Source organism: Tursiops truncatus, chromosome 3 (genome assembly GCF_011762595.2).
Source record: "Tursiops truncatus isolate mTurTru1 chromosome 3, mTurTru1.mat.Y, whole genome shotgun sequence".
NCBI classification, from domain to species: Eukaryota; Metazoa; Chordata; class Mammalia; order Artiodactyla; family Delphinidae; genus Tursiops; species Tursiops truncatus.
The window spans coordinates 111,336,102-111,364,013 of NC_047036.1; the positions used below are offsets into that span (position 1 = coordinate 111,336,102).

Consider the following 27,912-nt stretch of genomic DNA (forward strand, 5'->3'; position numbering starts at 1 on the left):
AAGAAAATCATCACTTGGTGCCCGTCATTATAGAGCTATGCCCAGGGCTTCCCTGGTGGCGCAGTGGTTGAGAGTCCGCCTGCCGATGCAGGGGACACGGGTTCGTGCCCCGGTCCGGGAGGATCCCACGTGCCGCGGAGCGGCTGGGCCCATGAACCATGGCCGCCGGGCCTGCGCGTCTGGAGCCTGTGCTCCGCAATGGAAGAAGCCACGGCAGTGAGAGGCCCGCGTACCGCAAAAAAAAAAACCAAAAACAAATAAAGCTATGCCCAGTGTGCTATCTTATTCACCATTGCCCTGTACCTGTGAGAAGTGGTCCTTTCTCATCAGGCAAGAAGCAGACAGGCACTCAGAAAAGAGAAGGGAGTTGCCCAAGGTAGTAGTCAGGATTTAAAACTTCATACTCGCAAGTGCAAGGTCTCAGCCATACTCACACAACTGACCTCAAAGGACTGAAATATGGAGTAGGCTCAGTATAATTTCCCTTTGCCTGAGTTCTCTTATCTAAAAAGGTGGGGGTGATGTTAGTTTGGCAGATTAAAAAGTATTGAGTACTCAGTATACTCCTAGATTATAATGAGTGGGTTTTTCCAAAATGCTGTGAGATCCTAGCTGGTAGCATTAATGCAGGTATTATTTTCTCTTGATGCAGATGACTTGGCTCTCCACCACCACAAAAATGGAAGATATAATTATATATACTTAAAACATCCTGCCAAATAATTAGATGCCATGACTTAACTTCTTAAGGAATGAATTCTAGGAAGCTCTTATTAGCATTCAAGCCGTGAAGTAAAGCATATATGATTATAAACAGTACAGAACTAAATCAGAATATCGTTTCCTTTAGAAGAAATCTAGAATTTTTTTTTTACTCTGTAGAACCCAAAATAACCAACGGATCTGAAAATTCAGTTTGATTTATCTGATCTTGGCTAATTAGACCTGACTGTCTCAATTCTAGAGCTGAGGAATACCTGGAACAAAAAGTTAAAAGTGGGACTTCCCTGGTGGCGCGGGTGGTTGTGAGTTCGCCTGCCGATGCGGGGGACAGGACTGTGCGCCGCAGCTGCTGAGCCTGTGCTCTGGGGCCCGGGGGCCACAACTGCTGAAGCCTATGTGCCTGGAGCCTGTGCTCCACAGCAGGAGAGGCCACCGCAGTGAGAGGCCCACGCACCATGGCGGAGAGTGGCCCCTGCTCGCCGCAACTGGAGAGGGCCTGCGTGCAGCGGTGAACACCCAAGGCAGCCAAAAAGATAGATAAATTAAAAAAAAAAAAAAAAAGTTAAAAGCAAGCCAAAAAGAATTGTTCTTTTTTGGGCTTCCCTGGTGGCGCAGTGGTTAAGAATCCACCTGCCAATGCAGGAGACACGGGTTTGAGCCCTGGTCCGGGAAGATCCCCATGCCGCGGAGCAACTAAGCCCGTGTGCCACAACTACTGAGCCTGCTCTCTAGAGCCCATGAGCCACAACTACTGAGCCTGCATGCCACAACTACTGAAGCCTGTGCCCCTAGAGCCTGTGCTCTGCAATAAGACAAGCCACTGCAATGAGAAGCCCGTGCACCACAAGGAAAAGTAGCCCCGGCTCACCACAACTAGAGAAAGACTGTGTACAGCAATGAAAACCCAATGCAGCCAAAAATAAATAAATAAATAAATTTATTAAAAAAAAAAAAGAGAGAATTGTCCTTTTTTTTTCTTGGCAAAAACCAGAGAATGAATAAAGGAAATATGCTTCGAAAAAGAATCTTTGCTCAGGTGGCAAATTCAGTATACAGTGAGTCTGAGGGTTGCCTATGATGTTTAAACATAGGTATAAATAAAAATCATCTGATGATGGGGGCGGGGTATGAGGAAGATAATCTTGAGCAAATAGCTTTATAAAGGGCACTCTTAGCCAAGGTATAAAAACTGACATTAAACGTGGAGAAGGAATGAGATGTATTTTATTTGTCAGCAATTCTCTTTGCCTTATGTTAGGTATATTTTGTTGTTTCTTCTAGTTCCCTGACTTCTAAACTTACTGAGACAGAAAGTAGGGCTGTGTAGGTAAGAAATGGCATCTGGAGTCAGATGGACCAGCTTTGAATTCCAGTTCTGCAACTGCCTAGATGTGTGAGGTTTGGCAAGTTACCTAACTTTTCTGAGTTTTCTCATCTATAAAGTGAGGATCATTATAATAGCCAATAAAAGGGCTCTTCTGAGAATTAAATGAAATTATAAATGTAACACACCAAAGAGTATATCATAAATGTCCAGTAAGTATTATTATTATTATTATTATTTCTAAGTGGTCTCTGATTCTAAATATGCTTTAATGCCAGTTGGAGCCCCTCAGTGTCTGCCATGAAATACATAGTGGTCTTTGGAAACAAAACGTAACTATCAGAAACATTATATAGGGAATTCCCTGGCGGTCCAATGGTTAGGACTCTGCGCTTCCACGGCAGGGGGCCCAGGTTCGATCCCTGGTTGGGGAACTAAGATTTCCACCCCCAGCAAAAAAAACATCCTATAGACATAAAGCCATTGGATCAAGTGGGGAAGGGGGAGGATATTCAAGGAAAGAGAGTAGAGATGGAACAAAAAACACCCTCTCTCTTCCTTTGCCATCAAGCAAACATTCAGAAGGTTTGCTGTACAGAGAGTAAGTCACTTAGCAATAAATCCAAAAATTAATTCAGTTGGTCAGTCTTACGCTGTCTCCTCTCTGAAAAAGGTGCCATATCTGATAACACACTCTTTGCGGCAAGGCCGTATATGCCCCAGAAACCCAAAAACAGACCTGAGCAGTCAACATCTTAGTGGCTCTGCCCATGAGAAGCCTGCCGTGCTCTGATCAACTGGGCCTGCCCAACTCCCAGAAGATTTTTGCACTGACGATACGCAATGATGCTTGCAACTCATTGGTGTCTATCCCTGTTCCTTTCCTTTGTGGTTTTCAGAAAAAATAAACTTATACTTCCCTTTCACCTGAAATTAGAATTTTATAGATGTGATCAAAATTTTGTGACCAGGAGCTTTGCCACAGATATAAATCAGCCCTTTCCCTTAGCTCTGCAGTTTGGCTAAAGAAAATATGACCATGTCCCCTAGTAATGTCCATGACATTGTCAGTTACAGAGGGCATATTCTTTTCTGTTAAAGGAAAAAAAAATCTGAAATGGAAAGCAAAGTTCATCACTTGGGAAGGCTGGGTAAACCTTAAGAATACTGTCACCAACTGTGCAGCTGTTAAAAATCTTATCATAGAAATATGTTTATGACATAGAACATTATTTGCAATATATATTATATAACGTATATATATACATATATATATATATATATATATATGTATGTGTTTTTTGTTTGTTTTTTTTGCAGTATGCGGCCCTCTCACCTCTGTGGCCTCTCCCGTTGCGGAGCACAGGCTCCGGACACGCAGGCTCAGCGGCCATGGCTCACAGGCCCAGCCGCTCCACGGCATGTGGGATCTTCCCAGACCGGGGCACGATCCCGTGTCCCCTGCATCGGCAGGCGGACTCTCAACCACTGCGCCACCAGGGAAGCCCTATTTGCAATATATTTTAAGTGAAAAAAATACCTTTATAAAACAGCATGTATGAAGTAGTACTAAAAACTGAGAGCAGGTGTTTATAGAAATTAGGTACTGGAATCACTCAGTTACGTACCACAGTTAAAGAGATAAGGTCAAAAGTTCCCAAACTTTAACCACAGTTTTAATTCGATTTAAATGCTGGCATCATCTAAGAGTGGTTTTACAACTTCAGAAAGTTGGCTCTTTTACCCCATCCAAACTTCACTGGGTCAAATTATTCCAATTTAGATATGACTTTAACATAATAAACTTGTACCATGTGGCAGCAAGCTCATGCATACATCACCTAACTGTACGCTCTCCAAATGAGGCTTCTTAGTGAATATAAATATTCCATTAATCCCAGTGTAATTCAAACTATGAATGTACAGTGGTTAGGCTGGAGATACTCCTAGTTTATGGGGCAGATGACACAGGAAAGTTGGGAGCCAATAGTAGTGGCTGGGGTATGGAGCGGTGATGGGGAGCACAGACAGAAACTTTACCTTCAGTTTTAAAGATATTATGTATATCGAGATATAAATTTATTGCAGCAGAATCTTATTATAACATGGGGTTTAAAAAAATCATTTGCACTGGGGTTGGCAAACTTGTGTAAAGGGACAGAGAGTAAATATTTTATATTTGCCATATGATCTCTGTTGTATCTACTCAGCTCAGTCATTGTAGCCAAAAAGCAGCCACAGTAAAATGTAAATAAAGGAGTACAACTGTGTTTCAATAAAACATTATTTATAGACAAGGAAAAAAAATCATTTGCATTGTAAGGGGAGTCCTACGTTCCAACAATGAAAACACCTGGACAAACAAAACACCTGGAATTTTCTGTTCTTCTTGTCTTCCTGGGCTTGTGCTAGGCTCAACGCAGTGCCACCAATGGGAAGTTCTCTGTGGAACTATATAGGAAGTTTTAAACATGTATGAGCTAACATCTATATTAAGTAGTTGGGCAAAAATTCCTTCGGTGATCTTGTATTAACTGAAATTTGGAATGTTATCATTTATGTGATAAAGTAATTGTAAAAATTACCACAGGCCTTAAAAAACAGCATGTATGATGCCGCGGAGCGGCTGGGCCCGTGAGCTATGGCCGCTGAGCCTGCGCGTCCAGAGCCTGTGCTCCGCAACAGGAGACGCCACAACAGTGAGAGGCCCGCATACTGCAAACAAAACAAAACAAAACAAAACAGCATGTATGATATAACCCTAATTTTATTAATTATATATTATAAAATATATGTTTATAAGAGACTTTAGAAAGATACACAGTGAGGTGTTGACAGCAGTTGCTTCTGGTGAGTGGGATTGTTTTTATTTTCTTTTTACTTCTGTAACAAAACATATTGCTTTTATAATTGACTGCTTTTATTATTGGGAAAAAAAATCTTCAGAATACCTAAGTAAATATGACACGGCACATTTTAGGGGAGTCACAGGCCCAAAGAACATGTAGCCAACAGTTCTAGTAAATATTCCACCATGCCCTGGAATATTACTCAAGGGCCCTCACTTTCTTGAGAAAAGAAGTCTCACCTCTCCTGTGGTCTTCTCAAACGGTCTCCTCACAAAGCATTTCAATATGGCCTTTTCTCCTGCCTTACCTCTCACTAAAAGCTCTTCCACTCAGCTCAGTGGGCCTCTAAATCTCCCAGACCAAAGCTATCCTCATCCGTTCCATTCCTACTTTCACCTCTTTGCTCAGCCTGTCCCTGCTTCCCAGATAGCCCCTTGTATCTACATGAACCCTACTTGTCATTCAAGCCCCACACCCTCTGAACAGTCTTCCCTGATGACTCTAGTTCTCTCCTGATTGGGAGCGCCTAGCCCCAGAATCTAGTGGAACCTCAGAGAGACCTGGCACTTGTCAGAGCAGAGAGCTATGAATGGAGGACTTATTGGTGAACCCATGGGAGGTGTTCCCTAAAGACTCCCAGAAACACTGCTGAGGAGGGGGACATTTTGCCGGAGGCGGGAGTGAAAAATCTGTTCATATTTTGTTCTTTATTTTCCAGATTAATCAGTTCACCACTGCTCTAACTTGATGCTAGGAAAGATTTAAAAATCAGATCCCCCAAAGAAGGTGAATTTGCAAGCACAGAGGCATTTAAACAGTGCTTTGAAGTTCATTTGTAAAAATAGAAAGATAGGACCATACTGCACTCCTGTCAGATGGAAAGAAACAAACTTTCCCCTCACCAGAGTGTTTGTTCCCTAAGCCATTAGAGGGAACACCAGACAGGGAGACCCCTTGATTACCAGGTACTTATGTGCTCCTCTTTAAGTTCTCATTGTGGTGGATGATAGTGGAATTGGGTCCACAAACAGAAGAAGGAACAGTGTGTGTAGAAAAGAGAGAACCGGTGGATAATTTAGTGCCTACATGTTGATGGTTGTTTCTTAGAGGAAAGATGCTAATCACTGTCTCTGTCTTTGGAGGAACAAGCAAGAGGAAATGAGCCTCTGTCAAGTAGTAACAATTATAAGGCCAGCACTAATTAAGTACTTACTATGTGTCAGGTACTCTTCTAAATGCTTTACATTTTTATATAATTTATTCCTCACCACTCATGAGGTAGGTACCATTATTATCCTCCTTTTACAGATGATGAAACTGAGGCACAAAGGGATTAAGTAACTTGTAAAATAACTAGTACAGAGTACCTGAACTCTTAACTACTGGAGAGCCTTTAGCATCAGATCACAAGCGATTTTCATAAAAGGAATATCTTGACCACTCGACCATCTGACACTTTCAATGCCTAGCAATCTCCAAGAATAGAGCAATAACTGGTGTCCTTAAAGGCTGCAGCTTAATGAGTGGCCTGTGGTCCAACCCACCCCATCAATCCTACTCCCTAAATACACCTATCGCATCCCCTCCTCCACTGTCTTCTCCTCCTACCATGCCTTTCTGCTCTCTTTCCTCCTGATGTCCCCTCTTTTTTTCTCTCCTACTCCTCCATTGCTACCCTATTGGGATAACCCATAGGCACAGTTTGGCTCCCCTTATGGCATTCAGAATCAAAAAGGCTGCTGGTCCCTAAGCCACACCTTTCCAAGCCACCTTCTTTGGGAATGAGATCCTTCCCATCCATAGGCTGAGTACAGGCAGCCTAAAAAGCAATGAGAAGAAGAAAAAGACCAAATAATTCTGCAAACGAATTACCCAGCTTGCCCCCATGTCAGGGAATATCAGTTGCCCTGATTGGTTTGTCTTGCCTTTAAGTCAAGAAAATAGCACAATGTGGACAGCACTCTCTTCCTCTCAGGAGCCAGCTGTAGTGTAAGGAAAAGAAAGCTGGGCTCATTTCCTCTTCTGCCTCCAACAATCTGTATGACTTTGAGCACATCATTTCCCATCAGTTTCCCCTCCAACGATGTAGAGATTAGACTATATTGGGGAGCTCTCAAATTAGGAACCATGGGTGAATTCAAGGGGATATATCAATTCCTAAAGGATAATGTACAGGATTTTTCTTTTTTATTGAAAATTTTATTGAGATAATTTTAGATTCATATGCAGTTGTAAGAAATAACAGAGATCCCAATTTCCCAGTGGTAACATCTTGCACTATAGCAGTACACAACTGGGATACTGATATTGGTAAAATCCACCTATTTTATTCAGATTTCCCCAGTTTTACACGCACTCATTTGTGTATTTGTTGGGGGGTGTGTGTGTGTGTGTGTGTGTGTGTGTGTGTGTGTGTGTGTGTGTGTGTGTGTGTGTGTGTGTGTGTGTGTATTTACTGCTATACAATTGGGAATTTTCTTTTGCATGTGTTTTCTGGGAAAGGGTTCTTAGCCTTCATCAGATTCTCTCCAGTATCAGAGATGCAAAAAGGGGATTGGATCCCAGCTCTGAGAATTCTAGAAGACCACACCACAAACCTCTACAGCTCTCTGTTCCAACAGCAATATTTAATTAGCACTTACCAGGGACTTCCCTGGCGGTCCAGTGGTTAAGACTCTGAGCTCCCAATGCAAGGGGCACGGGTTCGATCCCTGGTGGGGAACTAAGATCCCGCATGCTGCATGGCGCGGCCTAAAAAAAAAAAAAATTCCCAAAAAATTGCACATGGCATGCACAGGGATGCTTGGCGGGGAGAGTTGATGGAAAGAGATACAGGGAAAGCAGGGAAAACCTAGAGGTGTATAACACAGTCCACTGAGCTATGCTACAGCAGGGGAAGACAGACAGTCCGACAGGTAAACAAGTCATTTATTAAACATTTATAGAAGAGGGATGGCCTTGTTGCTTCAGGCAGCTTGGGAAGTATTTCCACAGAAGCTGATGCTTGAGCTACATCTTGAAAGATAGTCCAGAATTCTTCAGCTGAGAAGAGAAGAACTAACTGTTAAAATTCATTCCTCTTAAATCATATCTATTCTAGCTGTTTTGAAGAAAACATGCCTACATTTGTTTATTCTACAATGTTAAGGTGTCAAATTCTTCAGCTCCCGTGTGTTGGTGTTGAGACCAAGGGATTTTTTCCCCCTGAGTCTACTTTCCACTGTCTTGTCCAAACTGGATACCATATCCTGCTGACTGAGCTTGAGAAAGGCATTTTATCTCTGACGCCTTGATCACATCAGAGCTTATATTTAAAGCATGAGTGATGAGAAGAGACCGCAGCCAAGTCCCTGGCTCTGTCCCATGCCTAGAGCACCCTCTTCTCTCTACCGAAGGCTCCGGATACCAATCCTAGTGCAATGGCTGGTGGGAGTTAGAGCTGGCCAGAACCATGAGTAAAAACATCTCTGCTCTCCAGTCAATTCTTCAATAAATGGGATCTCCTTTTCCACAAGGGCTCATCAGAAATCCTCAGGGCTGGGTGCCCTGGTTCCCCCATGTCTGCCCTCCCCACGTTCAATGTTTGGCTCCCTTGTATGGGCTCTGGCTCAGGCATCCCTTGGGGTCTCTTTCTCTGTGTGGATTTCAGGTCCACATCAGGCTGTTTAGTTCCCAGTGCTGTTTTCAGAAGCTCATTCTCTCTGGTGGAGCCATCCCTGAGCCAGGGAGACCAAGACCCTTCCATCAGGCCTACTCTTTGAAGAGCCCCCTAGAAGCCTGATTCAAGGCACCATTTCTTAGGACTTCTGTGTCCTCATGCAAGTTATTTAAGCTAAACTTCAGTATCTTCATCTGTAAGATAGGGATCATAATAGTACCATCCTCACTGGGTTATTTTAAGCGTTAAATAAATTAACCCAAGTAAAGCTCTTAGCACATGACAAATACTGCATCTACATTAGCTACTACTATTAACATCTAATTTTATAATAAAATTATTTCTGATTGTAAAAGAATTAATGATCACTGTAGAAAATTTGTGAACTACTGAAGAGTTTAAGGAAAAAATAATCATAACATCTAGGCAAGAGTGATATAATCATTCTGATGTATAGTCTTCCCAGTTATTCTGTGTGTGTATATATATATACTTACAGGAAATAAAAAAACTGGGTTCATATTGTGTACGTCTGTTCTGTAACCCATTTTATTCAACTGATATATAGTATTTTCCATACATTGGTACTTAAATACTCTTAGAATATTTTAAAAAGACTACCTTTTTTTCAAGCGTATCGATGTAACCCAACTTAGGTAACTAATCCCTTAGTTTGGTAGTTAGATTGTTTCCTATTTTTATATTTGTAAATACCGTGATAAATGTCCTTGTTCATAAATTTTTGTGTGCATCTCTGTTTATTCCTTAAGATAAATGTTTAGAAATAGAATAACTGTGCCAAGTATCAATAACTTCAGTGACATTTCTGGGACTGTTTTTATTTTATTTTGTTTTGTTTTAATGTCAGGTTCTCAGAATTGAATTAACCACAATCTTTGGTTCATGACATTATCATAATTGTTACTGGATGGCCTGATTTTGTTAATTTAGGTGGTAAATTCATTTCAATAATGTAACCAGTACCTGTGAATCCACAACCTCAAACAAAAGCTAGGACTTCAACAATAACCAATATTTAACCCATAAGGGCTTCCCCCTCATTTCCCTGCACTCCCCAACCAAGGGAACCTGCATCAGATGTTCATTTCTGTGCTTTTCCTTTTATATGGTTTTACTGTATTTGTATATATTCCTAAAGAGTAATTTTTTAAAATTGTTCTTAGCTTTATAAAAAGGATATCATGTTGCATGTAATCTTTCAGGATTTTTTTTTCACTTAATATTACTTTGCTAAAAATTCATCCATATCATTACATTTTACTGTAGTTCATTTTGACTGGTGTAAAATACCCCAGTGCGTAAATACACCACAGTTTACCATCCACTCTTCCACTCATGGGCAACTGCATTGTTTCTAGGATTTAGCTCTTGTTCACATTGCTGCTATGAACATTACTGTAAATGTCCCCTGTTGTACTTGCACAAGAGTTTGTCTATGGAGCCGGTTTATACTTCCACCAGCTGTAGGTGGGAGAGCCTCTGGGTCTATATTCTCTGCTACACCATGAATCCATCTTGTCAGGTTGCTTTCCAGACGGGTGGATCAATCTACCTCCTTCCAGCAACGTATGAGAATGCCAATTTCCCCCAAACTCTTTCCAACCCTAGAGATCATTTAAAATGTTTGACCATTTGACAAGAAAAAATATCTCCCTGCTGTTTAACTCTGTGGCAAGGTACTGACCCCACTAAAAGCTGAGAGAGAAGGGGTTTGGCTCAGAGAACTGTTTCCAGTCTGATAACTTCAGTGACATTTCTGGGACTGAATCCCCAGTGGCTCAGCTGCTTTCCCATGTCCTAAAAGAGGTGACACAGTTGCAAAGAGTGAGGGGGCCCAGGATGGGAAACAAGCCCAACTCACCACAGTGTATGCTTGTCTCCTGGTCCCGGCCTCTGCCAGTGTCAGATCACTCTTTCTCCTTGATGAAGCAGGCATTCTCTCTCCCCACCCCCACCCAAGAAAAGCCAGTATAATGCTGCCCTTTGTTATTTGAATTGATAAATTTAAACCTCTTTCCCTGCTTTGCAGTAAAAGAACTTTCTATTTTGGGCTTAGTGACATAGCCAAAACCAAGCAGAGAGCAGCAGGCTGCAGCATGAGTTAATAGTCTTTCTTCAAGAAGAGAACTCACATGCAAACAGAAGGACCTTCCAAGATATGTCATCTGTATAGCAACATGCAGCCTTGTTGCCTGCTTTTCTGCTGACATATATTTCAAGGTTCAAAATTGAACACTACCTAACTTTTGGAGTAAGCTGATGGATTAAGCCTGAACAATCAGGTTTCTTAATTCAAATCAATTTGATAGGATCTCCTCTGTGTACCTAGTGCTGCGCTGGGTATCGTCAGGGAAGAGAATTCTGCCTTTAAGGGTAATTCTAGCCACCAAAAATTACACTAATTTGAGGAGAGCCTAAACATTTACCTAAGAATATGCTTTCCTCTGCTAGTCCGCTTCTCTGCCTGAAACCTCCACATTAGTGTAGGGTCCTGGGTCTCAAGAAGCCCCCAGAAGTGCACAGAGATCATGTTTATAAGAGGAGCAATCTATTTAAACCATAGGCACCTGTTAGCACAAAACCACAGCCTGGAAGAATAGGACAGAGGACCTACCATCCTCTCTTTTGTCAAACTTTTTCTTATGGGAGTTTTCAAATATGTACAAAACTAGAGATAATAATGTAATAAACCCCCATGTACCTATCACCTGGCTTCGACAATTATCAACATATGGCGATCTCGTTTCATCTGTACCTCCCATCTCTATTTTAAAACCAATTTAAAGCAAATCATGGATATTTTCATATTTAAATACTTCTGTATTTATCTGTAACAAATAAGACTTTTTTTCAATAACCACTGTATCACATTTTAAAAATTATCAATAATTCCTTCTTTTATTAAAAAATCAATAATTCCTTCATACATCTAGTATCCAGTCAAATGTCAAACTGCCCTGATTTTCCCAAGTATCTTTCTGTAATACTTTATTCTAATCAGGAGCCAAGCAATGTCATTTGTCTTTGTTGATATGTCTCTTCTGTCTCTTTTAGTTGATAATTTTTTAATATTTAATTTATAACAGTTTCCCTTCCTCTTTTACTGCTCTGAATTTTGGTGTTGTTGAAAATAATGGATATTTTAGTTACTAATGCTGTGTAACAAACCACCCCAGACCTAGTGGCATAGAACACCACCAATTTACTGTGCTCATGGCTTCTATGTGTCAGGAATTCAGAAAGGGCACGGTGGGGATGGCTTCTCTCTGCTCTTAGCTGCCTGGGGCCTCAGCTGGAAGGATTCAAAGTCTGATGATGACTTCACAGCTGGGAGCTAGAAGCATCGAAGGATTGTTTTCTCACATGTCTGATGTCAGAGCCTGGAGCACTCAAAAACTAGGACTGCTGACCAGGGCACCCACACGCGGCCTCGCCATATGGCATGGCTTCCTCAGAGCCTGGCTTTCCTCAGCATAGTCAGACTTCTTACATGGCAGCTGAGGGCTTCAAGTTCAAGTAAGTGTTCCAGCCAACAAGGTGGATGCTGTATCACTCTTTATGACCTAACCTCAGAAATCACAGTGTCAACTTTTGCTGTGTCCCGTTGGTTGAGAGTAAGTCAACAAGCTCACCCAGACTCAAGGAGAGTGGAATTAGTCTCCACCTTTATAGAGGCAGGAGCAAAGTTCCACAAGAGCATGTGGGATGGGAGATACTGTTGCTCCACCTGGCAATTAGGATGGTCAGTAAGGCCTGCCTTTCCTGGACCAACAAGCAAAGATGTTACAAACAGTGGAAACCTAGTGGAAGAGAGAAGAGGGGAGTTTATTTGTTTGCAGGGCTACTTCCTACCATTGTGTGGATTGTGCCCTGAACAGCAGAGGGGGTGAGTGGGGCTGCAACGCAGCTCCACTTGCCACACCTGTACCTGACTATGGGGTTGTGTCTTCAGGAAGAAGAGGCATATTTCTAATACACATAAGACTCCATATGGGGAAGAGGTGTCCCTGAATGGATGGTAAAAGATCACTCAACCTAGGAATTCCCTGGCAGTCCAGTGGTTAAGACTCTGCACTTTCACTGCAGAGGGTGCAAGTTTGAAAGATCATTCAATCTAACTTATGCTTATTGGGTACCTATTGATTGAACACATGCTAACTTGGAGAATATTAGGTCTTCTTTTGGTTAAAGTTGCACACACACTTGGCCAAGAAATATCTCAAAAATAAAAATTATATTTTTTAAATGGTGAAAGTTTTTAGCACTAGGTACTTTATGACTGCATTGGTCTAGAATGATCTAGACCTATCTTTGAAGAAGCCAAGACACTGTATTCCAATGACTGAGGGCCCAGTCTGATCCATCAGCTGCCAGCCTTCGCTGGATGCAAAAAGTGGATGCAGGATTTATAAGGAACCAGGCCAAAAAGAACTGAGGATTTTCTTTTCTTCTTTGCAGCCCCTATTCTTCATTCATATAGTTTTTATAGTTTGATTAAATCCCCAGGGAAGTAGATGCTTTCATTTCTGTTTATGGCTAACAGGAAAATAAAATAATATAGGTAAGACAAGGAATTTCCAAGGACTTTAAGGACCAGGACAGTATCAGATACCTCTGAGTTTGACAAAGGCAGGTGTGTTATAAGGCAGCTCACACAAGTCCAGATATAAATCTTTGTAAATGAGATAATTAAAAAGCTGTGATCATGCTGATCAAGCCACGCTGGTGGTCCACAGAAAGCCTCAAACCGCAAGGCTCAGGGCACTTAATTTAATTTAATTTATTTATTTTTTACTTATTAGGCCTCAGGTGCAGAGTGTTAATCACTTTTCAGTTCATGCTGTGCTTTTACGTATGTACGCATGTATTTCCTCTTATGCCCACTCCTCACTCCTGTCCTTTCCACAAGCAACCATTTTATTTGTTTGTTTGTTTATTTATTTATTTACTGCACTGTGCGGCATGCAGGATCCCAACCAGGGATCAAACCCGTGCCCCCTGCAGTAGAAGCATGAAGTCTTAACCACTGGACCCCCAGGAAAATCCCAGGCAACTGTTTTAATCTTTAATTCCATTTTTTGGCTTGTATGTGTTCAAGGGAGTGTGTGTTGTTGTCTGGTTTGCATGCATTTTAATTTACATCCATAGCCTTGTGATATAGATCTCACTGTGTCTTACTTTTTCCACTGTGCACTTTGTTTTTAAGACCAATCCACACTGCCATGTGCACTCCAGTCCACCATTCCTGACGGCTGCAGAGGACTCCACCAGGTACACACGGCATGTGGTCTCTCTGCTCCCCAGTAATGGGCACTCCCGGTGCCACCCAAAACAATGCTGCCATGAGCAGCCTCATGTGTGTCCAATTTTGGACCCATGTGGCAATCTTTTTAGACAATTTCTCATCCATGTGGTGTCTTTTTATGCATCAGAAAAGGCACCTCTTCCTCCTGGAGGACACAGCCCTTGCACAAGGCTTGGCAAGGTGGAGCTCAGGTTTGGTTTCAGCCCCTACTGGCCCCCTCAGTAGAAGCCTTGCTCAGGACACAATCTGCACAACTGTAGGAGGTGGCTCTGACAAAAATCATTCCCCCCATCCTCACTTCCACCAGGTTTCCACTCTTTTGAACAACACTCCTGATTGTTGCAGGAAGGGGAGGGTGTTAACAGACTGCAGAAATCCCATCATAGGATATGTGTATACTTCATGTGACCAAGTAGTGCCATATTGCTCAAGCACTGTATACTTGGGCTGTACACAGTTATCCTTCTCAAATGGTTCCAGCATGCTTCATCCCCTTCCATACCTCAGACCTGTGACACACTGCCACCTCAGTGCCCTGGAGCCTGCCTCTTGCCTCAGTGTCTCTTGGTTAGCTTGCCAACCTTACATTCTAGGAGTTACTAACTCATATCTTTGGCTTATTGATGTTCCCTTTAAAGAGGTCTGGGTCAGGGCTTCCCTGGTGGCACAGTGGTTAAGAATCTGCCTGCCAATGCAAGGGATATGGGTTCGAGCCCTGGTCTGGGAAGATCTCACATGCTGCAGAGCAACTGAGTCCATGCGCCACAATTACTGAGCCTGTGCTCTAGAGCCTGTGAGCCACAACTACTGATGCCCGCATGCTTAGAGCCTGTGCTCTGCAACAAGAGAAGCCACCACAATGAGAAGCCCACACGCCGCATCGAAGAGTAGCCCCCGCTCGCCACAACTAGAGAAAGCCCATGCACAGCAACGAAGACCCAACACAGCCAAAAATTAATTAATTAATTAGGAAAGAAAAGCCAATCAAAAACTGGGCAGAAGACCTAAATAGACATTTTTCCAAGGAAGACACACAGATGGCCAATAGACACATGAAAAGATGCTCATCATCACTAATTATTAGAAAAATGCAAGTCAAAACTACAAGGTACCACCTCACATAGGTCAGAATGGCCATCATTAAAAAGTCTACAAATAACAATTGCTGAAGAGGGCATAGAGAAAAGAGAATCCTCCTACACTGTTGGTGGGAATGTAAATTGGTCCAGCCACTATGGAAAACTGTATGGAGGTTCCTCAAAAAACTAAAAATAGAGTTGCCATATGATCCAGCAATCCTACTCCTGGACATATATCCAGACAAAACTATAATTTGGAAAGATACATGCATCCCTATGTTCATAGCAGCACTATTCACAATAGCCAAGACATGGTAGCAACCTAAATGTCCATTGACAGATGAATAGATAAAGATGTGGTACATATAAACAATGGAATACTACTCAGCCACGAAAAAGAATGAAACAATGCCATTTGCAGCAACATCGATGGACATAGAGAGTATCATACTAAATGAAGTCAGAAAGAGAAAGACAGATATTATACATATATGATATCACTTATACGTGGAATCTAAAATATGACATAAATGAACTTCCATGGAACAGAAACAGACTCACAGACATAGAGAACAGATTTGTGGTTGGCAAAGGGGAGGGGGAGGGGAGGAATGACTTGGGAGTTTGGAATTAGCAGATGCAAATTATTATATATAGAATGGATAAACAACAAAGTCCTACTGTGTAGCACAGGGAACTATATTCAATATCCTGTGATAAATCATAATGGAAAAGAATATGAAAATATACACATGTGTATAACTGAATCACTTTGCTATACAGCAGAAACTACACAACACTGTAAGTCAACTATACTTCAATAAAATAAACTTTTTTTAAAAAAGAAGTTATTGTGTCATCTCAGATGACTAATCAAGAAGAAATGGGCCGGGGACTTCCCTGGTAGCACAGTGGTTAAGAATCTGCCTGCCATTGCAGGGGACACAGGTTTGAGCCCTGGTCCGGGAGGGTCCCACATACCACAGAGCAAATAAGCCCACACGCCACAACTACTGAGCCTGTGCTCTAGAGCCCGAGAGCCACAACTACTGAAGCCCATGTGCCTAGAGCCCGTGCTCCATAACAAGAGAAGCCACCACAATCAGAAGCCCATACACCGCATCGAAGAGTAGCCCCCACTCACCGCAACTAGAGAAAGCCCGCGCACAGCAACAAAGACCCAATGCAGCCAAAAAATAAACAAATAAATTAATTAATTTTTTTAAAAAAGAAGAAGAAATGGGCTCAAATTAAGGCAAGGGAGATTTAATTTGGCTCCTGATAAAGTATTTCACAAAAGAGGAAACACAGGCTGGACTAGGCCATGGGCAGGAAGATGGAAATGTCATCTCATTCCAGAGTCCTTCAAGGAACAGAAAGAGCAGGAGACCTTGCCTAGTCTAGACTCGAGGCATGCCTGTCTGCAAGCAGGGGAAGGTCAAGGTGCCTTTCAGATCTGTTAACACTTCTGCAGAGTGGCTAGATACTCTAGCAAGCTGGATTTTTCATTCTTAACAACTGACCAAGAACCTATTCCTAGAGGATAAAGGAGGGCTGAGAGCCTGGCTAGGAGTCCAAGAGCTCAGACTACCTGCTCTGTCTGCTCTCTGGAACCCCTGGAGCATGGGCCTAGTCACTATTCATTTTCTTAACCACTTTTACAGGGCCAAGGGAAGGGGAATCTTAAAAGTTAATGTCCATTTAGTGGAAGAAACTTTCAAATAATCGAATCTTTCCTGTTGTATCACAGCCATATTTACCAATTATCCATGTAGAGCTGCTATAAAAGGTTTCTCCTAAAGAAAACTTCCTGGAGGTATTGAACAATGTCATACACAGAAAAAATGAGATCACAGCAGTTCCTAATGAGTTCCTTGGAGAACACATATGAGCAGGTCCATCCTAAGAGCCAGCGGCTCCCCAGCCCTTCTCAGCTGGGGCCCAGCAAGTGTATGAAAAAGTTTCCCCCTGTTGCTTCAGCCAACAGCTAGGAAATCCTAGCTGCACATACCAGGCTCCTTAAGCAATGATGAATCTGCTTCACTTCCTCCTTTACTTCCTAACCAAGAGTAGCAGTTTCAGTGTGGAAGCCAGAAAGGGCTGACAACATCACCACTTCCCCACAGCAGCTCACTCCGTTATCTTAGCACATTGCTTAAGAGGAAAGTCACCCTCCTCAAACTTCCTTTTGAAAGCCAGAACTAGAGATTATAGCTCTTAAATGGGGCACTCAATCTATCCCTTGAATTCTATCAGACTAAAATTTTCAAAACAAACCTCCAAGGTAGATGTCTAGGACCTAGGTTGGCTGGTAGAACTGAGACCCGGCTTCTGGTATCAGCCATGCTGTATATACCTGGCACAAGACCCTGCACATTCAGGGTCTTTGGATAACCTCAAAAATAATGCTATGGCCTTTCACAGCAGTAAAATTTTCTAGAACTCTATGCTAAAAGAGGAAAAGAGGCTGCAGTTGCTACAGAAGATTTCTGGAAGCAATTTCACCTACTCAGAAGAGTTAAAGCTGTGTTGGAGACATACCAATAAGAAACAAGACCCAGGGTTGTGGGCACAGCCACCTGGGGACAGGTCCATTGTCCCTACCACTTAGGAATGAATTTTGGAACAACCACTGGGTGACTGGAGAACATTGCTGCCATTCTCACCCCTGTTTCCCTCCTTTTCCCCTCCTCTCCCTTTCCCATTCTGAGACTAGATTATTTCTGTTTTACAGTAAGAAAAAGTATAAATATTCCCCTTAGTTTCAAAGAGAATCACTGTTGGTGACTAAGTGAACTCAGCTGTTTCTGACACATAAACCAACATTTAGATAATCACCATCCTTTTGCAAGTCTTTTGAAAAATATTGGCTTACACTGTTTGATCTCCTATTTTATCCTTTTAAATTTTATCATTCTTGGAAAGGCATAGTACTCAGTGCTATGAAGTGAAGGGCTGATTACATGGAATGTCCTGACATGATGAGATTACTTATCTAATCCAAGAGAGAAGGCAAAGGTGAAAAAACTCTAGGAATACAGATAAAAGGTAGGCAAATGCATAGGACATTAATCATAGCTCTACAGAGTTAGTGCAGCCTTGGAGGCAGGTGATGGACAGAATAGTGTATAATGCATTACAAAGAGAAATTACTGGACTTGCACATTTTTCTAGAACCAATTCATCAGTATTTCTCCTTTTTCACTACAATACTCAACCCAAAATCTAAACATTGCTAATTCTGCCCTCTACCTAAAGAGTGCTCATTTTAAAGTTATGTATAATTTAAAACATATAAAAAGTAGACCTTTTATAAAGCTAATAATTATTCACTAACACATAGTGAATAGTATGATTCCCCATGCACCCAGTATCCAACTTCGACAATCATCAATTCATGGCCATTATTATTTTATCTACACCCCCCCACTGACTTCCCCCATCCTGTGCCATTTTGAAGCAAATTCTAGTCATCGTACAGTTTCATCAATAAATATTCATTATGTATCTCTAAAAGACAAAAACTCATTTTAACATAATTGTTCCCACATTTGAAATTAATAATTCCATACTATACAGGTGATTATCTTTTAGGGAGCAAGTAAAAAATGTTGACCAGTGGAGAGAGGTGAAATATCCCCATAGCCATAGAGATGTGAATTAGTCATTGCCACAGGCTCTGTGGTTAAATAGGACATGCTTCTAGCTTTGCTGATAAGACCCAGAAAGTGGGTTATGAGGTCTCACAGTCAACCTAATTGTTGTTATTTGTTTACTCTGCACTTCTGGGTGGGGAATCATGGGATGAAATCCTCCTGAAAGGAAGATGAGAGAGCCTGCCTTCTCATGCGTGATTCCCTTTGGACAAGTTGAGGCTGTGTAATTAGCCCATGTCACTGTGTCACACATTGCCTCAGAACTACACATACAGCTCAGGAACATGAGCAAGCATCTTAAGCCACAGAATTACTTGTAGATCCAGAGCACAGCCCAGAAGCAACAGTCAGAGAGTTTTCCAATGCCTAATTCTACTGGTTTCTATTTCTTTGGAAATATTTCAGGAATTTATTGGAGATATAATAACATTTAGTGGCATTCATAAGGGTTAGAAGAGAAAGCAGAGTCCTGTAAAAAAGGGGGGTTTGTTTTAAGAGATATATACATATTCCCTATATTCCTTTGTAATGACTGATTCACAAATGTTCCTTTAAGAATGTTACATTAATACAGGGTGGTTTACACATTCACAGAAAGATAGACAAAATGAAAAGGCAGAGGACTTTGTACCAGATGAAGGAACAAGATAGAACCCCAGAAAAACAATTAAATGAAGTGGCGATAGGCAACCTTCAAGAAAAAGACTTCAGAATAATGATAGTGAAGATGATCCAGGACCTCAGAAAAAGAATGGAGGCAAAGATCGAGAAGATGCAAGAAATGTTTAACAAAGACCTAGAAGAATAAAGAACACCTAGAAGAATTAAAGAACAAACAAACAGAGATGAACAATACAATAACTGAAATGAAAGATACACTAGAAGGAATCAATAGCAGAATAACTGAGGCAGAAGAACGGATAAGTGACCTGGCAGACAGAATGGTGGAATTCACTGCCACAGAACAGAATAAAGAGAAAAGAATGAAAAGAAATGAAGACAGTCTAAGAGACCTCTGGGACGACATTAAATGTAACAACATTCACATTATAGGGGTCCCAGAAGGAGAAGAGAGAGTGAGAACCCAAGTAAATATTAGAAGAGATTATAGTCAAAACCTTCCCTAACATGGGAAAGGAAATAGCCACCCAAGTCCAGGAAGCACAGAGAGTCCCAACAGTATAAACGCCGAGATACGTAGTAACCAAATTGACAAAAATTAAAGACAAAGAAAAATTATTGAAAGCAACAAGGGAAAAACAACAAATAACATATAAGGGAACTCCCATAAGATTAACAACTGATTTCTCAGCAGAAACTCTACAGGCCAGAAGGGAGTGGCACAACATATTTTAAGTGATGAAAAGGAAAAACCTACAACAAAGATTACTCTACCTGGCAAGGATCTCATTCAGATTTGACGGAGAAATCAAAAGCTTTACAGAGAAGCAAAAGCTAAGAGAATTCAGCATCACCAAACCAGCTCTACAACAAATGCTAAAGGAACTTCTCTAAGTGGGAAATGCAAGAGAAGAAAAGGACCTACAAAAACAAACCCATAACAATTAAGAAAATAGTAATAGGAACATACATATCGATAATTAACTTAAACATTAATGGATTAAATGCTCCAACCAAAAGACACAGGCTCGCTGAATGGATGCAAGAACAAGACCCATATATATGCTGTCTACAAGAGACCCACTTCAGACCTAGGGACACATACAGACTGAAAGTGAGGGGATGGAGAAAGATATTCCATGCAAATGGAAATCAAAAGAAAGCTGGAGTAGCAATACTCATATCAGATAAAATAGACTTTAAGATAAAGAATGTTACAAGAGACAAGGAAGGACACTACATGATGATCAAGGAATCAATCCAAGAAGAGGATATAAAAATTATAAATATATATGCACCCAACATAAGAGCACCTCAATACATAAGGCAAGTGCTAACAGCTGTACAAGAGGAAATCGACAGTAACACAATAATAGTGGGGGACTTTAACACCTCACTTACACCAATGGACAGATCCTCCAGACAGAAAATTAATAAGGAAACACAAGCTTTAAATGACATAATAGACCAGATAGATTTAATTGATATTTATAGGAAATTCCATCCAAAAACAGAAGATTACACTGTCTCCTCAAGTACACATGGAACATTCTCCAGGATAGATCAAATCTTGGGTCACAAATCAAGCCTCAGTATATTAAGAAGACTGAAATCATATCAAGCATCTTTTCTGACCACAACACTATGAGATTAGAAATCAATTACAGGGAAAAAAACGTAAAAAAAACAAACACATGGAGGCTGAACAATACGTTCCTAAATAACCAAGAGATCACTGAAGGAATCAAAGAGGAAATCAGAAAATACCTAGAGACAAATTAGAATGAAAACACAACAATCCAAAACCTATGGGATGCACCAAAAGCAGTTCTAAGAGGGAAGTTTATAGCAATACAAGCCTACCTCAAGAAACAAGAAACATCTCAAATAAACAACCTAAACTTACACCTAAAGCAATTAGAGAAAGAACAAAACCCCCCCAAAGTTAGTAGAAGGAAAGAAATCAGAAAGATCAGATCAGAAATAAATGAAAAAGAAATGAAGGAAACAATAGCAAAGATCAATAAAACTAAAAGCTGGCTCATTGAGAAGATAAACAAAATGGATAAACCATTAGCCAGACTCATCAGAAAAACAAGGAGAAGACTCAAATCAATAGAATTAGAAATGAAAAAGGAGGAGTAACAACTGACACTGCAGAAGTAAAAATAAAATAAAATCTCATTAGAGATTACTACAAGCAACTATATGCCAATAAAATAGACAACGTGGAAGAAATGGACAAATTCTTAGAAAAGCACAACCTTCAGAGACTGAACCAGGGAGAAATAGAAAATATAAACAGACCAATCACAAGCACTGAAATTCAGACTGTGATTAAAAATCTTCGAAACAAACAAAAGCCCAGGACCAGATGGCTTCACAGGTGAATTCTATTAAACATTTAGAGAAGAGCTAACACCTATCCTTCTCAAACTCTTCCAAAATATAGCAGAGGGAGGAACACTCCCAAACTCATTCTACAAGGCTAACATCACCCTGATACAAAACCCAGACAAAGATGTCACAAAGAGAGAACACTACAGACCAATATCACTGATGAACACAGATGGAAAAATCCTCAGCCAAATACTAGCAAACAGAATCCAACAGCACATTAAAAGGATCATACACCATGATAAGTGGGGTTTATCCCAGGAATGCAAGGATTCTTCAATATATGCAAATCAATCAATGTGATGCACCATATTAACAAACTGAAGGAGAAAAACCATATGATCATCTCAACAGATGCAGAAAAAGCTTTTGACAAAATTCAACACCCATTTATGATAAAAACCCTCCAGAAAGTAGGCATAGAGGGAACTTTCCTCAACATAATAAAGGCCATATATGACAAACCCACAGCCAGCCAGCATCGTTCTCAATGGTGAAAAACTGAAACCATTTCCTCTAATATCAGGAACAAGACAAGGTTGTCCACTGTCACCACTATTATTCAACACAGTTTTGGAAGTTTTACCCACAGCAATCAGAGAAGAAAAAGAAATGAAAGGAATACAAATCGGAAAAGAAGAAGTAAAGCTGTCACTGTTTGCAGATGACATCATACTTTACATAGAGAATCCTAAAGACTCGACCAGAAGACAACTTGAGCTATTCAATCAATTTGGTAAAGAAGCAGGATACAAAATTAATGCACAGAAATCTCTTGCATTCCTATACAATAATGATGAAATATCTGAAAGAGAAATTAAGGAAACACTCCCATTTACCACTGCAACAAAAAGAATAAAATACCTAGGAATAAACCTACCTAAGGAGACAAAAGACCTGTATGCAGAAAACTATAAGACACTGATGAAAGAAATAAAAGATGATACCAACAGATGGAGAGATATACCATGTTCTTGGATTGGAAGAATAAATATTGTGAAAATGACTATACTACCTAAAGCAATCTACAGATTCAGTGCAATCCTTATCCAACTACCAATGGCATTTTTCAAAGAACTAGAACAAAAAATTTCACAATTTGTATGGAAACACAAAAAACCCCGAATAGCCAAAGCAATCTTGAGAAAGAAAAACAGAGCTGGAGGAGCAGGCTCCCTGACTTCAGACTATATTACGAAGCTACATTAATCAAGACACTATGGTATTGGCACAAAAACAGAAAGATAGATCAATGGAACAGGATAGAAAGCCCAGAGATAAACCCACGCACATATGGTCACCTTATCTTTGATAAAGCAGACAAGAATATACAGTGGAGAAAGATAGCCTCTTCAATAAGTGGTGCTGGGAAAACTGGACAGGTACATGTAAAAGTATGAGATTAGAACACTCCCTAACACCATACACAAAAATAAGCTCAAAATGGATTAAAGACCTAAACGTAAGGCTAGAAACTATCAAACTCTTAGAGGAAAACATAGGCAGAACATACTATGACATAAATCACAGCAAGATCCTTTTTGACCCACCTCCTAGAGAAATGCAAATAAAAACAAAAATAAACAAATGGGACCTAATGAAACTTCAAAGCTTTTGCACAGCAAAGGAAACCATAAACAAGACGAAAAGACAACCCTCAGAATGGATAAGGCAACAGACAAAGGATTAATCTCCAAAATTTACAAGCAGCTCTCATGCAGCTCAATATCAAAAAAACAAACCATCCAATCCAAAAATGGGCAGAAGACCTAAATAGACATTTCTCCAAAGAAAATATACAGTTTGCCAACAAACACATGAAAGGATGCTCAACATCACTAATCATTAGAGAAATGCAAATCAAAACTACAGTGAGGTATCACCTCACACCAGTCAGAATGGCCATCATCAAAAAAATCTACAAACAGTAAATGCTGGAGAGGGTGTGGAGAAAAGTGAACCCTTTTGCACTGTTCGTGGGAATGTAAATTGATACAGCCACTATGGAGAACAGTATGGAGGTTCCTTAAAAAACTAAAAATAGAACTACCATACGACCCAGCAATCCCACTACTGGGCATATACCCTGAGAACCATAATTCAAAAAGAGTCATGTAGCACAAAGTTCATTGCAGCTCTATTTACAATAGCCAGGAAATGAAAGTAACCTAAGTGTCCATCAACAGAAGAATGGATAAAGAAGATGTGGCATATATATACAATGGAATATTACTCAGCCATAAAAGGAAACGAAATTGAGTTATTTGTAGTGAGGTGGATGGACCTAGAGTCTGTCATACAGAGTGAAGTTAAGTCAGAAAGAGAAAAACAAATATTGTATGCTAAAACATATATATACGGAATCTAAAAAAAAAAAAAGGTTCTGAAGAACCTAGGGGCAGGACAGGAATAAAGACACAGACTAGAGAATGGGCTTGAGGACATGGGGAGGGGGAAGGGTAAGCTGGGACAAAGTGAGAGAGTGCCATGGACATATATACACTACCAAATGTAAAATAGATAGCTAGTGGGAAGCAGCCACACAGCACAGGGAGATCAACCCGTGCTCTGAGACCACCTAGATGGGTGGGATAGGGAGGATGGGAGGGAGATGCAAGAGGGAGGAGATATGGGGATATATGTATATGTATAGCTGATTCACTTTGTTATAAAGCAGAAACTAACACACCATTGTAAAGCAATTATACTCCAATAAAGATGTTAAAAAAAGAGAAAGAAACAAGAAAATTCTCAAATAAACAATCTAACTTTACACCTAAAGGAACTAGATAAAGAAGAGCAAACAAAACCCAAAGTTAGTAGAAGGAAAGAACTCATAAAGATCAGAGCAGAAATAAATGAAATAGAAACAAAGAAAACAATAGCAAAGATCAATAAAACTAAAAGCTGGTTCTTTGAGAAGATAAACAAAATGGATAAACCTTTAGCCAGAATCAACAAGAAAAAAAGGGAGAGGACTCAAATCAATAAAATTATAAGTGAAAAAGGAGAAGTTACAACAGACACCACAGAAATACAAAGCATCCTAAGAGACTACTACAAGCAACACTATGCCAATGAAATGGACAACCTGGAAGAAATGGACAAATTCTTAGAAAGGTGTAACCTTCCAAGACTGAACCAGGAAGAAATAGAAAATATGAACAGACCAATCACAAGTAATGAAATTGAAACTGTGATTAAAATCTTCCAACAAAGCAGCCGCATAGCACAGGGAGATTAGCTCGGTGCTTTGTGACCGCCTGGAGGGGTGGGAGGGAGGGAGACGCCAGCGGGAAGAGATATGGGAACATATGTATATATATAACTGATTCATTTTGTTGTGAAGCTGAAACTAACATACCATTGTAAAGCAATTATACTCCAATAAAGATGTTAAAATGAAAAAAAAAAATCTTCCAACAAACAAAAGTCCAGGACCAGATGGCTCCACAGGTGAATTCTATCAAACATTTAGAGACGAGCTAACACCCATCCTTCTCAAACTCTTCCAAAAAATTGCAGAGGAAGGAACACTCTCAAACTCATTCTATGAGGCCACCATCACCCTGATACCAAAACCAAAGACACTACAAAAAAGGAAATGACGGACCAATATCACCGATGAAAATAGACGCAAAAATCTTCAACAAAATACTAGCAAAGAGAATCCAACAATACATTAAAAGGACCAAACAACATGATCAAGTGGAATTTATCCCAGGGATGCAGGGATTCTTCAATATATGCAAATCAATCAATGTGATACACCATATTAACAAACTGAAGAATAAAAACCATATGATCATCTCAATAGATGTGGAAAAACCTTTTGACAAAATTCAACACCCATTTATGATAAAAACTCTCTAGAAAGTGGGCAAAGAGGGAACCTACCTCAACATAATAAAGGCCATATATGATAAACCCACAGCAAACATCATTCTCAATGGTGAAAAACTGAAAGCATTTCCTCTAAGATCAGGAACAAGACAAGGATGTCCACTCTCGCCACTGTCATTCAACATAGTTTTGCAAGTCCCAGCCGCGGCAATCAGAGAAGGAAAAGAAATAAAAGGAATACAAATTGGAAAAGAAGAAGTAAAACTGTCACTGTTTGCAGATGACATGATACTATACATAGAGAACCCTAAAGATGCCACCAGAAAACTACTAGAGCTGATCAGTGAATTTGGTAAAGTTGCAGAATACAAAATTAATGCACAGAAATCTCTTGCATTCCTATACACTAACAACAAAAGATCAGAAAGAGAAATTAAGGAAACAATCCCATCCATCATTGCAATAAAAAGAATAAAATACCTGAGAATAAACCTACTTAAGGAGGTAAAAGACCTGTACTCAGAAAACTATAAGACACTGATGAAAGAAATCAAAGATGACACAAACAGACGGAGAGATATACCATGTTCTTGGATTGGAAGAATCAATATTGTGATAATAACTATACTACCCAAAGCAATCTACAGATTCAGTGCAATCCCTATCAAATTACCAGTGACATTTTTTACAGAACTAGAACAAAAAATCTTAAAATTTGTAAGCAGACACAAAAGACCCCGAATAGCCAAAGCAATCTTGAGGGAAAAAAATGGAGGTGGAGGAATCAGACTCCCTGACTTCAGACTATAAGACAAAGCTACAGTAATCAAGACAATATGGTACTGGCACAAAAACAGAAATATAGATCAATGGAATAGGATAGAAAGCCCAGAAATAAACCCATGCACCTATGGTCAACTAATCTATGACAAAGGAGGCAAGGATATACAATGGAGAAAAGATGGTCTCTTCAATAAGTGGTGCTGGGAAAACTGGACAGCTACATGTAAAAGATTGATATAAGAACACTCCCTAACACCATACACAAAAATAAACTCAAAATGGATTAAAGACCTAAACATAACACCAGACACTATAAAACTCTTAGAGGAAAACATAGGAAGAACACTCTTTGACATAAATCACAGCAAGATCTTTTTTGATCCACCTCCTAGAGTAATGGAAATAAAAACAAAAATAAACAAATGGGATCTAATGAAACTTAAAAGCTTTTGCAAAGCAAAGGAAACTACAAACAAGACGAAAAGACAACCCTCAGAATGGGAGAAAATATTTGCAAATGAATCAATGGACAAAGGATTAGTCTCCAAAATATATAAATAGCTCATGCAGCTCAATATTAAAAAAACAAACAACCCAATCAAAAAATGGGCAGAACACCTAAATAGACATTTCTCCAAAGAAGATATACAGATGGCAAAGAAGCACATGAAAAGCTACTCAATGTCACTAATTATTAGAGAAATGCAAATCAAAACTACAGTGAGGTATCACCTCACACCAGTTAGAACGGGCATCATCAGGAAATCTACAAACAAGAAATACTCGAGAGGGTGTGGAGAAAAGGGAACCCTCTTGCACTGTTTGTGGGAATGTAAATTGATACAGCCACTATGGAGATCAGTATGGAGGTTCCTTAAAAAACTAAAAATAGAATTACCTTATGACCCAGCAATCCCACTACTGGGCATATACCCTGAGAAAACCATAATTCAAAAAAACACATGCACCCCAATGTTCATTGAAGCACTATTTACAATAGCCAGGTCATGGAAGCAACCTAAATGCCCATCAACAGACAAATGGATAAAGAAGATGTGGTACATATATATAATGGAATATTACTGAGCCATAAAAGGGAACGAAACTGGGTCATTTGTAGAGATGTGGATGGATCTAGAGACTGTCATACAGAGTGAAGTAAGTCAGAAAGAGAAAAACAAATGTAGTATAATAATATGTATAAAATGGATAACTAAAAAGGACTTGCTGTATAAAAAAATAAATTTAAAAAAGTACCATATATTAACGCATATATGTGGAATCTAGAAAAATGGTACAGATGAACCGGTTTGCAGGGCAGAAATAGAGACACAGAGATATAAAACAAATGTATGGACACCAAGGGGGGAAAGTCGCAGGGTGGTTGGTGGTGGTGTGATGAACTGGGAGATTGGGATTGACATGTATACAGTAATATGTATAAAATAGATAACTAATAAGAACCTGCTATATAAAAAATAAATGAAATTCAGAAATTCAAAAAAAAATACAGGTTGGTTTACATAGTTCCCCAAGATATGCAAAAAATTCTGTAAACAAATCCTATTTTAAAAGCTCTCAAAGGGAACACATTTTGTAAAGCTAAAAATTATTTCCTAAATTATGTTCTTTTTTTAAGGGCTTTTTTATTAT

At 40.0% G+C, this 27,912-nt stretch overlaps 1 protein-coding gene across 1 annotated transcript in view; it reads right to left on the minus strand.

Annotated features, from left to right (window-relative positions):
- Positions 1 to 7,293: 7,293 nt before the first annotated feature.
- The window catches only part of CDKL3 (cyclin dependent kinase like 3), an 87,982-nt gene continuing 67,363 nt past the window's right edge, over positions 7,294 to 27,912 (minus strand). The window contains 1 exon segment of the mRNA XM_073802535.1: positions 7,294 to 7,647. Coding sequence (XP_073658636.1) covers positions 7,528 to 7,647 — 120 coding nt within the window. The 3' untranslated portion in view covers positions 7,294 to 7,527.